Here is an 18,846-nt window from a genome sequence, read left to right as displayed (position 1 = left end):
ATGTAGCACAACGCATGGAAGCTTAAAATTACAAAGAGATAGTAACAGATTAAGTGAATTTGCAAAACTGTGGCAATTGGGTTGCATTATTGACAAATGTGAGGTCATCTACTTGAACCTCAAAATGATAAAACAGGGTACCTTTTAAAGTTGAAAAGCTCAAAATAGCGGAGGTCCAAAGAGACTTAAGGCTCCATGTACCTAGATCATCAAAATGTCATGAACAGGTAGAGAAAATAATCAAAACTGGCATGTTGGCCTTTCTAACTAAAGGAATAGAATGAAAACAGGGTAGAAGTCATGTATCAGATATACAAAATCCTTGTTAGGCACAACTGAGTACTGTGAATAGATCTAGATACCACGCTTTATAACAAATACATTATTCTGGACAGAGACCTCAAGAAATTACAACGCGCTGTGAACGCATCATGTAAACCAACCTCCCATCTAGTGACTCTGCCTACATTTCCTGCTGTCTTGGAAAAGCAGCCAGAATAATCAAGGACCCCACGCACCCGGACATACTTTCTTTCCCCCTTCTTCCGTCGAGAAAAAGATACAAAAGTCTGAGATCATGTACCAGCCGACTCAAGGGCAGCTTCTTCTCTGTTGCTATCAGATTTTTAAATGGACCTACTATACATTAAGCTGATTTTTCTCCACACCCCAGCTATGGATGTAACACAATATTCTGCAATCTCTCTGGACAGCACGGTGGTACCGAGGTTAGCACGGCTGCCTCACAGCGCCAGGGGCCCACGTTTGATTCCTGGCTTGGGTCACTGTCTGTGCAGAGTCTGCACATTCTCCCCGTGTCTGCGTGGGTTTCCTCAGGGTGCTCCGGTTTCCTCCCATAGTTTGAAGGACATGCTGGTTAGGTGCATTAGCCATGCTAAATTCTCCCTCTAAACAGGCGCCAGAGTGTGGCGTATTGGGGGTTTTCACAGTAACTTCATTGCAGTGTTAATGTAAGCCTATTTGTGACTAATAAATAAACTTTAACTTGAACGGTATGTTTTGGCTGTTTAGCACGCGAGAAACAATGCTTTTTACTGTATCCCAATACATGTGACAATAATAAATCAAATCAGATTTGCAGATTTGCCAGCGTTCGTGGGGACCAAATTATTCAGACTAAGGTGAAGAAGATCATTCTGTCTATGTCACCTCATCCATCAAAAATGCCCCCAGTGATCCATCACTGGAGCATCCAATTGGTTGTCCAAGATTCCAAACATTTTGCCTTCATTACTCTATCTGATGGTCCACTTTCTGTGCAGAGAAACATTCCGACATCCATGCTAAATTTATCTTTTACTAGTTTGTACCTGTGTTCTACAGTCGCAATTTATTGCAGCGTAACATTTTCAGATGTATTTTTTTTCATAGTATTTACAATCTGATAATTTCTGTAAGGTAACCTTTCAGATACCTTCTTTCAGAATGAAAAAGCTGAGACCCCACTGTAGTCTTCCCTGTTCCCAAAGAAACTAGCAAGTAACCACACACAACTCACTAACACCAGAACAAGAATATTGTGGGTACATGCCTCTTAGAGAGGAAATGGAATACAATCTGGATGATAGCAATCATTAAAGATTCTAATTTATGAAAAGAAGCTTCGGGTCTTGAACTTGCTCTTACTAAAAACTTGTAATTTTGCTTTTACTTTAAATAAGGGATATTCATAATAACTGTTTGAGCAAACCATTTAACCAAAACTATAACAAGAGAGCAAGAAGAAAATACATCTAATACTTGCTACAAAGTAAAGCCAAAGATGGGAAATGGAAATATTCAAGAAGAACATGGGATCATGGTATCAGCTTCAAGAAATTTGACAAAATATTTGATTCAGCCATACTACTGAAACATAATTCACACCAGTAAGCTCGCAGTTAAAAATTTTTCTTTATCACTATATCCCAGTCACAGACACAGACTTCCTCATTAGATAAGGCTTGAACAGACAGAAGGTTTTGTTGCTGTCGTTACTGCAACTTCCCTTCTGATTTGTTGAAATGGAGTGAGACACCAAAGAAAAATCAATCCCAAACTGCTGTTATGGATCCTTTTCTTCCCCCCACAGACTTTAAGCTTTAAGTTACAACCAAAATAAAACCCAGAGCCGCAGGAGTTCCCGTTAGATTCTTCCATGAACGCTAAGCTTCAAAAACCTGCTACAACAGCCTGAGTTTTAATGACTCACAAGTCAGGCCTAGTCTGGATTCCAGTTCCAAAAAGACAGATCAAAAATTTCTAGCCTTATGAGTTCAAGATGCATCCGTTGTTTACCAACCTTCTGCCACATTTTGATGAAGAAGAGCTCTTCAGTAAAGTTGAAATAAACGTTGGTGTCGTATGCATCGTCTCCTGCATTTCGAACCGTCACATTCACAGAGATGTTCTTCACTGCCCCTAATGCTAAGAAAGGCTTGCTCTCACCAATACTGAAAAAAAAAATCAGAAAACAGAAAGAAATTAGCATTCTGTGCCACTCAGGATTAGCGGGGAGTCCTGCTGCAGTTGGGATGAAGTGTGGCTATCATATGATTTATATCTGAGCAGCAAGAGTTGAATGCACAGGCATATTTTGTGGGCAACATCTGAGCCCTTGTGAAAGTTTATAGTTTTATAATCTATGATTCATGCCCATCGAATATAAATTCATTATGAATTAGAAATAGCTTTATAAATCCCATTTTTAAGAAGAATAACGTAGGAAAGACCAATCTAGTCGGTCAGTGCCAAAGACAGAGCACAGTTAAGAAAGACATGAGAAAGTACTGATCATTGTCTGAGAACTGGATGGAGAAGGGAGGGTATTATAGGCAGGAAATGTGCAATAATTTAGAGGCAGCATTAATTCCCTAAAGATCAAGGTAAGAACTTTTCATGCATTTGGACAAACAGCAGAGACAGAATGTAGAGGCACATTTTCAAAAAAGATTTTCCTGTCCTAACCTGAAGATGTAGTTTGCACTGTTTAAAACCAGGTTGTGTCACTCAGTATAAGAACATAAGAACATAAGAAATAGGAGCAGGAGTAGGCCATCTAGCCCTTCGAGCCTGCCCCGCCATTCAATAAGATCATGGCTGATCTGAAGTGGATCAGTTCCACTTTCCCGCTCTGCCCCCATAACCCTTAATTCCCTTGTCTGTCAAAAACCTATCTACCCGTGACTTAAATATATTTAGCGAGGTAGCCTCCACCACTTCAACGGGCAGAGAATTCCAGAGATTCACCACCCTTTGAGTGAAGAAGTTCCTCCTCAACTCCGACCTAAACTGCCCCCCTCTTATCTTGAGGCTGTGCCCTCTAGTCCTGTTGTCCTTTCTGAGCGGGAAGAATCTCTCTACCTCTACCCTATCCATCCCTTTCATTATCTTATACGTCTCTATAAGATCCCCCCTCATCCTTCTAAACTCCAACGAGTACAGACCCAGTCTATTTAGTCTCTCTTCATAGTCCAACCCCCTCATCTCTGGTATCTGCCTAGTGAACCTCCTCTGCACTCCCTCCAAGGCCAATATATCCTTGCGCAAGTGCGGTGACCAAAACTGCACACAGTACTCCAACTGCAGCCTCACCAGTACCCTGTACAGTTGCAGCAAGACCTCCCTGCTTTTATATTCTATCCCCCTCACTATAAAGGCCAGCATCCCATTCGCCTTCTTGATTCGCCTGCAGACTGGGTTTTTGCGACTCATGCACAAGGACCCCCAGGTCCCTCTGCACCGTAGCAAGCTGCAGCTTTTTGCCCTTTAAATAATAATCCCTCCTACTATTATTTCTGCCAAAGTGGATAACCTCACTCTTGCTAACATTATACTCCATCTGCCAGGTCCTCGCCCACTCGCTCAGCCTATCCAGATCCCTCTGCAGACTTTCCACACCCTCCGCGCAATTTGCTTTTCCTCTCATCTTCGTGTCATCAGCAAATTTCGTCACCCTACACTCAGCCCCCTCCTCCAGATCATCTATATAAATGGTAAATAGCTGAGGCCCCAGCACCGATCCCTGGGGCACTCCACTAGTCACCAACCGCCAATCAGAATAGCACCCACTGATACCAACTCTCTGCCTCCTATTAGACAACCAATCCTCTATCCACGCTAACACCTTACCCCCAACTCCGTGCACCCTAACCTTCTGCAGCAACCTTTTATGAGGCACCTTATCAAACGCCTTTCAAAAGATCATAGAAACACATGTTATATCTAATACAATATTTCTCAAACTAGAGTCCACACATAACTGATGGAAAATGTATGTCGTCACTCCAAGGGGCACAGTGGTCCCCCACTCTCCCCCCGCCCTCCCCCTTGGTGCTCCTGCACTAAACCTGCCCCCCCACCAACCCCGGTGCTTCTGCTCTCCCCCCTGCAGTGCTCCTGCTCTCCTTTAACCACACCCCCGCAAACCCCCACTGCTCCTGCTGCCCCCCCCACCCCAGTGCCCTTGCTCTCTCCCCGGTGCTCCTGCTCACCCCCACCCCCCAGTGCTCCTTCTCGTCCCCACCCCCCGGTGCTCCTGCTCACCCCCACCCCCCAGTGCTCCTTCTCGTCCCCACCCCCCAGTGCTCCTGCTGCCCCCACCCCCCAGTGCCCTTGCTCTCTCCCCGGTGCTCCTGCTCACCCCCACCCCCCAGTGCTCCTTCTCGTCCCCACCCCCCAGTGCTCCTTCTCGTCCCCACCCCCCAGTGCTCCTTCTCGCCCCCACCCCCCAGAGCTCCTTCTCGTCCCCACCCCCCAGTGCTCCTTCTCGCCCCCACCCCCCAGTGCTCCTTCTCACCCCCACCCCCCAGTGCTCCTTCTCGCCCCCACCCCCCAGCGCTCCTTCTCGCCCCCACCCCCCAGCGCTCCTGCTCACCCCCCCCCCAGTGCTCCTTCTCGCCCCCACCCCCCAGTGCTCCTTCTCACCCCCACCCCCCAGTGCTCCTTCTCGCCCCCACCCCCCAGCGCTCCTTCTCGCCCCCACCCCCCAGCGCTCCTGCTCACCCCCACCTCCCAGTGCTCCTGCTCGCCCCCACCCCCCAGTGCTCCTTCTCATCCCCACCCCCCAGTGCTCCTTCTCATCCCCACCCCCCAGTGCTCCTTCTCATCCCCACCCCCCAGTGCTCCTTCTCATCCCCACCCCCCAGTGCTCCTTCTCATCCCCACCCCCCAGTGCTCCTTCTCATCCCCACCCCCCGGTGCTCCTTCTCGCCCCCACCCCCCGGTGCTCCTGCTCGCCCCCACCCCCGGTGCTCCTGCTTGCCCCCACCCCCCAGTGCTCCTGCTTGCCCCCACCCCAGGTGCTCTTGGTCTCCCCCCCACCCCCCAGTGCTCCTTCTCACCCCCACCCCCCAGTGCTCCTGCTCTTCCCATCAAGCTCCTCCTTTCCTCTTGCTCCCAGGTTGTGCCTCCCCACTGCTTCTGCTCTCCCCGCTCCCCTAATGTTTCCACCATATCTGCTCTGCTTCACCTTTCTCTCTCTCTCTCTCTCTCGATGTTTCACAATCAGAATCAGGTACACCAATTTCACTGGTAACAGGGGAAAATACCTGATTTACTGTGAGTTATTAAAAAACTCTTTACATGTAATACTATCACACTATTAGTATTACTTGCATTATAATTTGGATGGGGCTGGGTGATTAAAAAATTTGGAAGGGGGTTCTGAGAACCACTGACATTTATTTCTCAATCTTTCTATGATGTCATATACATGGAACACATGCAGATTATTTCTGAATATACATTGTGGATGAATTGAGTTAGTTATCATTTCTGGTGCAGAGTGTTGCTATACAATCAGAGCTGCAGCTCTCACTATCCGCTGACGAGCCTCTTGCACACACACCCTTTCCCTTATTCACAGTACCCAGCTGAAGAGGGAAGTGAGACGATGATCTGAATTTTTGTCCAGGCAAAGGGAGGATCCCATCTTAAGCAACATGATGCTGGAGTTCCGAGTGCACAAGTCCTGCCCCCCACCTCCCCAACACCCCCCAATCACATGTCAGAATTTCTGCAGGAATAGTTGCACTTAGTACATGTTAAAATGCAATTGTCTACAATTAGACCCAACTGTTAGTGAGGTTGTCTGAAATATGATTTTTGTGTTTTGGATCTACCAGAAGAAGGTCTAAAGTTAAGAGAGTTCTTTCGATAAGTATGGTGCCCTTTGGGGGAGGTAAGACGACCTTTAAGAAAACTCGAATGCCCTTTCAAAGTGTTGAAAATAAACATGAATGTGTGTAAATGGAACAGTCAATGGGGTTCTTCGGGTGTCAAGGAATGTAAATCCCCTGCCTTTTAAATATTTGGAGAAAAAAAACGGGTAACCATGTATGTTAATTTGAAATTTAGAAAGGGTGAGAATCAAATGCATTGGCCAACAAGAGGGGCAACATACTGGGAGATTTCACTTGGAAAATTACTGCCATGTCTGTTCATGTATGAATGAACATTATGTGGGTAATGAGCAAAAAAAACTAATGAACTATTCATTTCAAGGCTGTCTAAACACGGAATAAACATCAGATAAAATGAAAACAGCACAAACTGTTACGTGAAGGTACTTAAAACCAATGATCCGAAGCTGTTCAGAATTTACTCTTACAATTTTTGATATAATTTAAATGCAGATAATTTGATGTAAGGATGCTGCCGGGACTTGATGGTTTGAGTTTATAAGGAGAGGCTGGATAGACGGAGACTTTTTTCCTCTGAAGTGTAGAAGGCTGAGAGGTGATCTTATAGAGGTCTATAAAATAATGAGGGGCACAGATCAGCTAGATAGTCAATATCTTTTCCCAAAGGTAGGGGAGTCTAAAACTAGAGGGCATAGGTTTAAGGTGAGAGGGGAGAGATACAAATGTGTCCAGAGGGGCAACTTTTTCACACAGAGTGGTGAATGTCTGGAACAAGCTGCCAGGGGTAATAGTAGAGGGGGGTACAATTTTGTCTTTTAAAAAGCATTTAGACAGTTACATGGGTATGATGAGTACAGAGGGATTATGGGCCAAATGCAATCAATTGGGATTGAAAAAAAGGGTGGCATGGACAAATTGGGCCAAAGGGCCTATTTCCATGCTGTAAATCTCTGTAATTCGATAATCACATCATAATAAATATCCTCTGCCGAGCTATAGTCATAGAGTCATAGAGTTGTACATCATAGAAAAGGCCCTTTGGCCCACTGAGTCTGTACCAACAATAACTACCACTAAAGTTGCACTAATCCCATTTTTCAGCAGCTGTTCCTATATCCTTGCATGTTACGATATTTCAAGTGCTCATCCAAATACTTTTTAAAGGTTAAGGTGTCCAGCCTCCACTACCTTTCCAGGCAGTGCATTGCAGGTTCGCACCATCCTCTGTGGAAAAATTCTTTCTCTTAAATCCCCTCCAAATTTCCTGCCCCTTACCCTAAAGTGATGTCCCTTCATGACTGACCTCTCAATCAAGGGAAACAGTTGCTTCCTAATTGCTCTGTCCATACTCCTCATAATCTTATACATCTCAATCATGTCCTCCTTCCGCCTTCTCTGCTCTAAAGAAAACAATCCAAGCCTATTAAACATTCTATCCCAGGCAATATCTCGGTGAATTTCCATTATACCCCTCTATCTATCACATCCTTCCTATAGTGAGGTGAACAGAACCTCACACAGTACTCCAGCTGTGGCTGAACCAATATTCTGTATGGCTCCATCCTTGCTCTTATATTCTAGATAATGGTTGAAATGCAAGTCTTTGCAGGTAATTAATTCTTAAAGCTACAGACGTGACAGGAGACGTGTCTCCATCAAGGATGGTCACCTCAGCACCTCACTTGATTGCAAGCCCACAGATAACCTCACGATGCTCCACTTCTCCAGCTTCCACCCCAAACACTTTAAAGAAGCCATCCTCTACGGACAAGCCCTCCATATACACAGGATCTGCTCAGACGAGGAGGATCGCAACCGACACTGAAAGACGCCTTCATAAGAACAGGACATGGCGCTCGACCCATTGATTGACAGTTCCAACGCGCCACAGTGAAAAACTGCACTGGCCTCCTCAGAAGACAAACACGGGACACGGCAGACAAAGTACCCTTCATCGTCCAGTACTTCCCCGGAGCAGAGAAGCTACGACATTTTCTCCGGAGGGTTCAACATGTCATCGTTGAAGACAAACATCTCGCCAAGGCCATCCCCACTTCTTGCTTTCAAACAACCGCACAACTTCAAACAGACCATTGTTTGCAGCAAACTACCCAGCCTTCAGGAAAACAGTGACCACGACACCACACAACCCTGCCACAGCAACCTCTACAAGACGTGCCAGATCATCAACATGGGTGCCATCATCTCACATGAGAATACCATCCACCAGGTACACAATACGTACACTTGCGACTCGGCCAATGCTGTCTCCCTGTAGGAAAAGGATCTCCTGCGGCATGGTACATTGGGGAGACCACGCAGATGCTACAACAACAGATGAATGAACACCACTCGACAATCACCAGGCAGGAGTGTCCTCTTCCTGTTGGGGAACACTTCAGCAGTCACAGGCATTCAGCGTCTGATCTCCAGATAAGCCTTCTCCAAAGCGACCGTCACGACACACGACAACACAGAATTGCTGAGCAGAGACTGATAGCCAAGTTCCGCACACATGAGGACGGCCTCAACCAGGATCTTGGGTTCATGTCACACTATCTATAACCCCCATGACTTGCCTGGGTTTGCAGACTCTCCCTAACTGTCCTGTCTGGAGACAATACACATCTCTTTAACCTGTGCTTGGCCTCTCTCCACTCACGTTGTCTGTACCTTTAAGACTTGATTACCTGTAAAGACTCGCATTCCAACCATTATTTTGTTAAATTGAGTTTGTGTCTTTATATGCCCCGTTTGTGAACACACTCACCTGATGAAGGAGCTTGAGACTCCGAAAGCTAGTGCTGCCAAATAAACCTATTGGACTTTAACCTGGTGTTGTGAGACTTCTTATTGCCACTCTATGCCATGACTGCTAAAAGCAAGTGTCCCATATGCCTTCTTAACAATCCAATTTACCTGCTCTACCACTTTCAGGGATCTGTGAATAAGTACCCCAAAAATCCCTCTGTTGCTCCGAGCTACTCAATATCCTGCCATTCATTAAAAGTCCTGTTACTTCTTCCAAAGTGCATCACCTTCCTTTTATCAGGGTTAAATACCATCTGCCATTGCTCTACCCATCTGACCAACCCATCTATACCTTCCTATAACCTATAATCTTCTTTGTCACTATTAACCACCCTACCAATCTTGATGTCATCCACAAACTTACTTATCATTCCCCCCACATTATCATCTATATTATTTGTGAAAATAACAAACAATAAGGAACCCAACACTAAACCTTGTGGTATGGCACTGGACACCGGCCTCCAAACAGCCTTCTATCACCACCTTTAGACTATTACTAAATCAGTTTCGGATCCATCTCACCAGGTTTCCCTGGATTCCATGTGCTTCACCTTCTCAATCGGTGTCCCGTGTGGGACCTTGTCAAAGGCTTCAGTAAAATCCACATAAACTACATCAACTGCACTTCCCTCATCTGCAGAGTCAATTAATTTTTGCAAAAATTCTATCAAATTTGATAGGCATGACAGCCCTCTGACAAAGCTATGCTGATTCTCCCTAATTAACCCATGGCTTTCCAAGTGGGCATTAATTCTCTCCTTTAGACTTTTCTCCAATAATTTCCCTAACACTGACGTGAGGATTGCTGGTTTGTAATTTCCTCGTCATCTCTATCACCCTTTTTGAAAAGTGAAACCACATTAGCCGTCCTCCGGCACTTCCTCCGTAGTAAGATAGGAACTAAAAGTTCGTGTTAAGCCCCTGCAATTTCCTGCCTCACCTTCCACAGCAGCCTGTGATGCTATTCTCTCAGACCTGGAGTTTTGTCCACTTTTAAGCCCATCAAAGCCTCCAGTACAATATAAGTAAATATAACTCTCCAGGTTATTCATAAATTGTTTGGTAAGTTGAGATTCCTGCCAATATAAACTTCATGTAAATAGACAAAGCAGTGAGAAGTGCTGAGCAGAGCAAAATAACAGAGCTTTCTTTATCCTGGAGTTTTTACAGAGGCACAAAAGAGTTTAGTGTTCAGAACAGGCAAAGTGGCAGGAAAATAGTAAATGCTTCTCACCCTCGATTCAAGAAACAGTGGGTCAGATTTTAGCCCCTGTCCATTACCCTCGCAACAGCACACTTATCACATGCAAGAACATCCTGCAACAGCTCGATGACTCATACGGTAGCCTGCAGCAGGATGTTCAAGATATGAGGACTGATCTCCATGGGGTACCCAACGGGCTGTGTATCCACAACAGGATGTCCACACTGGTGACACAGCAGTGTTGGGAAGAAATTCCCACTGCGTCCAATAGATCAAAATCATCTAATCCATCTTTATGCCAAGACAGGGCTGTGAACTGGGTAAGGAGTTGATGGTTCAATCAACATTTCAGCATCCCCCATCTTCCACTGTTTCCCCAACCTCTCTGCAACCAGGTCCCACCCGGCATTTTTAAGGATATCCAGAGTCAGCTTAACTCCAAGAAAATCAAGTTCGGTAACACACTAGTTTAATTGTTCATACCTCACTACAGTCAGAGGGTCATTCTGGAGAAAAAGTTGAAGGAAGCATTGTATTTATATTTTACACCATAAAAATATACAAGTATAAAATTGTGTTAGTCTGAGGAATGGCGTGTTTTAGAGGCAATAAAGATGGCCTGGTACTAAAAGACTAATAAATCAGGATAGATTAATTTAAAGTGAATGTAGTACAGAAAATGTATGACATCCCTGGAATTACAGAGGTACAGTTATATATAAACACATATAACCACTGTTAGAGATTTTAAATATATAGTTTTTAAAATATTCTGTACACCTTGGCCAAATACAGACTGTCCCAAGACATAATGGGATGAAAGCTAAGTGAAATGAACCACATTCTTTAAGAACAATGTAGCCATAGAGCACAGTTTTTAATCAGTATAGTTCCCAGTCATAAACATGAAAGGGGCAATTCAATTTCTGCTGATAAAAAATACTGAGCAGACAGTGGGAACGGGAACTTTTGAACTTTACAACCTACATAATTGAGAGACAGTGGGAAAGGTACCTTTGAACTCTATTACCTACATAACTGAAGTTGCTAAGAGACAAGTGAGTTGCTAAGAAACAAGTGAATGGAAGCTTCCAGATTCTACAGACCAATGAATTCTCATGCTGCCAAAAAGAAGGATATAATTGGTCAAGGTAAGTAATCCATATTAACATGATTGGTCCATCCTATTAAGATGGACAGGATAGGTGGCACATGATTTTTGTAAAAATGTAACTGCAAAATGTCTTGATAATGTAATTAGAGTAATTTTTGCTGTCTCAAAGTGCTTGCCCTCCATGGTGGAACCAGGCCTAGGCAATAAAGTGTATCTTCAAACCAGAATTACTATCTTTGGAGAGTTCTTTGTATTTGCTGAGCTGTATTAATAAAGAGAAATCTCCTAAAAGGAGCCAGCAAAATACAGAGGTCTCCGAAAAACTCATAGTGCGCAATATTCCTAACTTTTTAAGACTTGAATAATAAAATCCCTACAGTGCAGAGGAGGCTATTCAGTCCATTGAGACTGCACTGATTCTCTAACAGTGTCTTACTCACCCTAACCTCATAACCCTACACTTTCACCGTGGCTAATTCATCTAACCTACATATCTTGGGACACTAAGGGGCAATTTGTCATGGCCAATCCTCTGGCCTTGCACATCTTTGGAGTGTGGGAGGAAACCAGAGCACCCAGAGGCAACCCACGCAGACACAGAGAGAATGTGCAAACTCCACACAGTGACTCAAGGCCAGAATCAAACTGAGTTCTCTGCCCCTGTGAGGCAGAAGTGCTAACCACTGTTTTATTCAATATCGACTGTTTGAAATTGGCTTTTCTTTTAACAGGTAGACTATGTAATTCAAAAACGGCCACCAAAGGTCAGATGTACTGCAATGTGTATTCAAAAACGGCCTCACTGACAAACTGTAACAATAGGGTATATTCAAGATGAAAAAGGATTAATGATACATATCCTCAGGCCACCAAATGCCATTCCCAAATTGAATGGTTCATTCTTGAAACAAAGGAGGTGCTTGTCTTAATCTTTCAGGATGAATGCCTTAAAACAATAATGCAAGAAATGTCCAGGCAACTCATGATCACCACTATATGTGGAAAAGGAACTGCCATTATGAGGAATCAAATAGTAAGAGATTTATATTTGTCCCTTTGTGATCTTTAAAATACTGACTGTAGAAGTTAAGACAGTAGAAACATTACAGTCAGTAATCCACATGCCTTGAAAGAATGAGAGGCTGAACCATCACACGGTCTCCAAGCCTGTTCCTTTTCAAGTCCATCAATGTAGCAAACTGACTTCTTGGCAACAAGACTACAAGCAACTAACTTTGTCCATCCCTTTGAAGGAATCCTGAAATGATTTTCTCTCCTGAATTCACCTAAACTCCTCTAAGGACTGAGAATGTCTTCTTTAGCTAGCTGGCAATGCGTGTTTTCCAGAACAAGAGAAGATGTGAATTGTCAACTGTCCTTCTGTGTATTACCTGTATGTGGTAACCCCCAGGATTTGCAGGGGAATCACTGACTGACCTCCCTGTACAGCTCGCTCAATACAAGCTCCAGCTGGGGAGGTAATTACCAATCATAAGGGAGCTTGTATGCTGAATAAAAGCACCATGGCATGACGGGCAGCATTGGTGGTACAGTGGCTACTGCTGCCTCACTGCGCCAGGGATTCGGATTCAATTCCAGTCTGGGGTGACACTGTAGAGTTTGCATGTTCTCCCCGTGTCTGCGTGGGTTCCCTCCAGGTGTCCCGTTTCCTCCCACAGTCCAAAGATGTGTGGGTAGGTTGATTGGCTATGGTCAATTGCCCCTTACTGTCGGGGCACTAGCAGGGTAAATAAATGAGGGTATGGGGTTAGGGCCTGGGTGGGATTGTGGTCGGTGCAGACTCAATGAGCCAAATGGCTTCCTCTGCACTGGAGGAATTCGATAATTTTAAGAAAAGCCGACCAGTTTCGGGGTTCGATTTTAGACTCCTCCAGGGCTGGGATTGTGGCTCCTAGGCCATTTTCACAGGTTTGGGCAGTGGTTGAGGGCAACAGGAATTTCCCGATTGCCATTCAGGTTCCTGTAAGCAAAATGTTGCAGAGGAGGCATCAGCCATTTTGAACTGCCAGCTCCCTTTTCAAATCCGCCAATGCAGCCTACTGCTCCGTTCAAGCTGCAAAGCCCCAGTTTGGCTTTCCAGTTTCAAGCATCTGCTCACTAGCTGCGATTGGACGGCCTGTGGCCATTAATTGGTCACTCTGGGAAAATGGCATTGAGTGACTGTTTCCCATCCAGTGCAATTTTTGACCTCTTTGTCACCCTGACATCAGGGGCCAGAGGCCCATGGGAAAAGACTTGCCCTTTGTGTCAGTTTACAGAAGAATATTTGAATCATACTTCCCATGGGATAGCAATTTGTGACTGCAAACACATGGATATTTGAGAAAAAACAATTCACACTGAAGCCAAAACCACAATGGCAACAAAATGAAAAGACAAACAGTTAGTGTTGAAGCAAACTCTGAGACTGAATGGGTTTTATTGAAGGAAGTTGGCTGCACAGCTGACTGGAAAATATGAAAGTTCAATAATTTAATGGCTGAACAGTTGAGATGGGCAACATTTGATACCTTTTTTCACTGTTTTATGCCACTGGATCTGATTTAACCGCAGATATGTAGAGGGTCAGATTGTATTGAGGAAGCAGGAGGCTGCAGGAGAGCTGGGACAGGTTAGGAGAGTGGGCCAAGAAGTGGCAAATGGAACGCAATGTGGAAAACTGTGAGGTTATGGACTCTGGAAAGAGGAATGGAGACAAAGACTATTTTCTAAATGGGGAAATGCTTAGGAAATCAGAAACACAAAGAGAATTGGGAGTCATTCTTCAGGATTCTCTTAAGGTTAACGTGCAAGTTCAGTCGGCAGTTAGGAAGGCAAGTGCAATGTTAGCATTCAGGTTGAGAATACAAGATCAGGGATGTAGTTCTGAGGCTGTATAAGGCTCTGGTCAGATCCCAGTTGGAATACTGTGTGCAGTTTTGGGCCCCGTATCTAAGGAAAGATGTGCTGGCTTTGGAAAGGGTCCAGGGGGTTCAGGAGAATGATCCCTGGAATGAAGAGCTTGTCGTATAGGGAACGGTTGAGGACTCTGGGTCTGTATTCGTTGGAGTTTGCGGGGGGGGTGGTGATCTTACTGAAACTTACAGGATACTGTGAAGGCTGGATAGAGTGAACATGGAAAGGATGTTTCCACTAGTAGGAAAAACTAGAACCAGAGGGCACAACCTCAGGCTGAAGGGACGATCCCTTAAAAGAGAGACGAGGAAGAATTTCTTGAGCCAGAGAGTGGTGAATCTGTGGAACTCTTTTCCACAGAAGCCTGTGGAGGCCAGGTCATTGAATATCTTTAAGACAGAGATAGATAGGTTCTTGATTAATAAGAGGATCAGGGACTATGGGGAAAAGGCAGGAGAATGGGGATGAGAGAAGTATCAGCCATGATTGAATGGTGGAGCAGACTCGATGGGTCGAGTGGTCGAATTCTGCTCTTGTGGTCCTCCTCTGTTTAAAGTGGAACTGCTATCTACACCAAATGTCCAGAGTGGAACCATGGTGTCCCAGTCTCTTAATTAAGGCTTTCCGGCTGGCAGGCGAAATGTCCATCCTCCACCAAATACCACCCCATACAAACAAACCCGGCAATGACAAAGAGGTTTCAAAGGAAATCAGAGCACACGTTGTGTTCAGACTAACTTGGTCTCTCACAGTTTATACAAACATATTAGTCATTGCCCGCATCCAAGTTTATGATAGCCTATAGGTGAATGCAGAGGGTAGTTGGTGGCTAATGCTCAGAGGACATGGGTTCTAATTCTACCACAGTTGCTGGTGGAATTTAAATTTAGTCAATTAAAGATCTGGACTTCAAAGTTATTCTCAGTGATGGTGACCATAAAACTGTCCTTGATTGTTGTAAACACCCACCTGATTCACTGATGCCCTTCAGGAAGGAAATCTGCCTTCTTACATGTGGTGCTCTAACTGGCTAAGTTAAGCATTTACTGAAATCCATATCAACGACATCAACTACACTACCCTCATCTATACACATGGTCACCTTATCAAAAAAATTCATTGTGCATGGCATTCTGATAAAGCCATGTTAATTATCCTTATCTCTCCAAGTGGAGACAGATTCTGTCCTTCAGAACTTGCGCCAATAGTTTTCCTACCACCAACATGAGATTCATGTAGTTCCCTGACTTATCCTACAGCCATTCTTAAATAACAGAACCACGTGTTCTCCAGTCCTCTGATACCTCTCCCATGGTAAGTAGCCTCACAACACCAGCTTAAAGTCCAACAGGTTTATTTGGTAGTCGTACAAGCTTTCGGAGTATCGCTTCTTCTTCAGGTGATAAAGGAGCGAAACTCCGAAAGCTTGTGCTACCAAATAAACATGTTGGACTTTAACCTGATGTTGCGAGACTTCTTTCTGTGCGTACCCCAGTCCAACGCCGGCATCTCCACATCACCTCTCTCGTGGCCAGAGAGGAATTAAAATTTTGGGTTAACGTCTTAATCACATATATATAGGAGTGTCAGGGCTACTGACACTCCAGACTCTGACTTTGTACCTGAAGTACTCAAGAATGGAGACAAGTTTGTAAATAAAAGTAATCTGGTGAAGGGACACTGGTCTCTGAGTTCCATTTATTTTAACTACCCTTGGTCAGTAGTGGTGCTACCAAATAACACAACATCCTGCCTTGGAAATGTATCACTTTGTTGTTGCTGGGTCAAAGTCCTGGAACTCTATGTTCTATGTTTCAATGAGTTCTATGTTCCATGAACAGCTCTGTATGAGTAATGCCCTTGCCAGCGACGATCAGATCCCGTGAAAGAAAAAAAGATTTAAAAAGCACTGTGTGTACATACCGTAAAATTGACATTTAAACTAATCTTATTAAAGTAGGTTGTATTATAGTTCCTAATTGTTAAAGAATTTGGACAAATCACAATATAGATTCACACTGGGTTCCCACCTGCTTCCAATGTAAAGACTTTACTGAGTGCAAGTTTAGAAAGATAAAATGCTGCCAACTGGGTATGGCACAACCGCAGGACAGTTTTACCACTTCCTGTATTTCATTCTCACACAGCAGGAGGTGAGGGGACGGGTTCAAATCAACCAAAACGTTGCAGTTTTACTGGCCCTCTGGGCTGAAGCAGAAATAAAGAATACAGTTTATCGTCACCCTAACTTCTCAATCACGTTACGTCATCTGTCTCCAAGACATTCATGCATCTGTTCTGTATTATTCAAATAGTTGCACAGCAGGTTTATTTAGCCTATCTGCTCTCTTAGTAGCCAAAAGGACTCAACCTTTGAGATTAAAATGTATATCCAAACCAGGCCACAGTCCTCTTGGTTTTATCCTGTGTAGTCCCCGTTTGGCATGACAGCCCCAAATCAATTTCTCATCCTTTAATAAAACAGAGAATGTAAAATGATAAAACCTTCAGCATCTTTTCTCCTCCCAGCCCAGGTTTATGGTTTACAGGCAGCAAGGCAAGAAATTCCCTCTGCGCTGAATTAGAGGGACCAATTGTTAAACATGTGTCTCCATATTCCCCATTCTCGCAATTAACACAAAGATTGCATATTCAAACGAACAAGGAAAGGAGAGATGCAAGATAATCAGCCTAGTAAATTGGATTAAATCTCAACAGATCTGACATCGTTTTCTACAATGAGAAGCACCTAGATTCAGTGTAATTATGTTTAAAATATGTACCTGAAGCAAAAAAATCATGTTCTTAAGTCTGAAAGCTGAATGTAACCCAGAAATTGCCACGGACAATGAAGAGATAAAAATTGTATGGACTTTCTTTCTGCTAGCAAAGATTACATACCACCACTACTGTTAAACTTTGAACATGGGAGTGTAAGGAGTGGGCAAAAGACATTACTGAGGACATCTGTGATGTGAAATTATCTAAAAGCACACTTACACATAAATCTAAGCTAATTCTCATGATCATTGTGAAGGAAGAGATCTACCATGGCAACCATTTATTCCTCACAAGATTATTTAACCTTCAGAAATACACTTGCACTTATTTATTATCCATTAAGAACAAAGAACAAAGAACAACACAGCACAGGAAAAAGGCCCTTCGGCCCAACGAGCCCGCGCCGCCATCTTAACAATGTGTTTTTCCTCCTCCACCCTTGACCCATGTCTATGCTTATGGTACCTCCACTGGAAATCAGATTAAGGGGAGAATAATTTAGGGACAATTTGTTACACCAATCCGCCTAACAGCACATCTTTGGAGTGTGGGAGGAAACCGGAGCACCCGGAGGAAACCCACGCAACCACAGGGAGAATGCGCAAACTCCCACAGACACCGGCCCAAATCCATGTATCTGCACAGCAAACAGTGATAGTCACTGAGCTGTTGTGCTGCCCGTCAGATGGTCCAGTTTAAGCGTACACAAACGACGCGAAGTACTAGGCTACTCTCGAAACATCCGAGAGCAGCCCACGCACGACCCACCATGTGTATGCCCCTTGTCAGACAACAAGGTAGACCGACGCACCTGCGGAGTACAAGAATATATATGCCCACATATATACAAATAGTCTTTAGGTCACAAAGGAAGGGAGGTAGAGATTGGTGGCTGAGGAGGGGATGGGTACCTTTCCCCTTTTCTCATTCATTATTATTTATTTAGCATAAGATCTACGTATCATTGAATCATCATCATCCAAATCAAGAGTATCAACTTCCTGAGCCCTCAAAGTCTCAGGCAAAAGATGTAGCATTCTCACAATCTGTAAACCAGCAGATGTTGGTATGAGCTTGTTTGATGCAAAGACTAAACAAAATAAAAATAGAAACAAAAACACACATTGTCTTCTTTGTAACCAGGGTCCAAGCTCCATTACACTTACTGGTCAGGAGAGTCTACATTCAGGCTATGAAAAGAACATCATTTTCTAGTTTGCACCCATTGATTTTTGGAGATGGGATCTCTGGCATGTTCTAAGACATTGCTTGTATATTGCAGATTGGTAATCGACATGCTGTACATGCTTGTACAAAGAATCTTTGTTTGGTGACAAGCACTTCTCTGCATAACTTCCAGTCCTGAACATCTGAACTCTGGATCTGGATCAAAACTCTACATCCAACTTGCACGCAGAGTTCACAATTGCATCCTATTCATTCTTCATACAGAGACTGTGAAACAACAAATGATGTCCCTAAATTTTCAATGATGTACAGTGCTCTTTTCTGGCATACATGGTTTTCACCTTCCCCATTGCATACATAGCATTCATTGAATCACACCCTGAAAAACAACAAAAACCAACAGGAGCAGCACACATATTGCTACCAGAGTGATCAAAGAGGTGGTGAACATCATTTGTACACATGCTGTTTCCTCTTCCTATGCAAAAATAGGGCTTAGCATCAGTGTCCTTGCAGAATGCCAAGCACAATCCAAAGACAGCAGTGTCAGAACTATTTATGACAACATGCTTAGTGGAACGGACTGAAAATGTACCATCAAGCAGTAGAGTCACGTATCAGCTGCTGCTTGTTGGTAGAATGCTGCTGGGTTTGGTACCATCTCCAGATCCGTTATGCTGACATTC

At 44.1% G+C, this 18,846-nt stretch overlaps 1 protein-coding gene across 2 annotated transcripts in view; it reads right to left on the bottom strand.

Annotated features, from left to right (window-relative positions):
• itga9 (integrin, alpha 9) overlaps nt 1–18,846 on the bottom strand; it is a 424,393-nt gene that overhangs the window by 141,782 nt on the left and 263,765 nt on the right. For both annotated transcript variants that reach the window (XM_080193712.1, XM_080193713.1), the window contains one exon: nt 2,303–2,453. In XM_080193712.1, the coding sequence (XP_080049838.1) occupies nt 2,303–2,453 (151 nt within the window). The remainder of the gene's footprint in view (nt 1–2,302; nt 2,454–18,846) is intronic.

This window comes from Carcharhinus amblyrhynchos, chromosome 8, assembly GCF_965287045.1.
Source record: "Carcharhinus amblyrhynchos chromosome 8, sCarAmb.v2.hapA, whole genome shotgun sequence".
In the NCBI taxonomy this organism is placed as follows: domain Eukaryota; kingdom Metazoa; phylum Chordata; class Chondrichthyes; order Carcharhiniformes; family Carcharhinidae; genus Carcharhinus; species Carcharhinus amblyrhynchos.
This window is presented reverse-complemented; position numbering and strand designations above follow the sequence as displayed.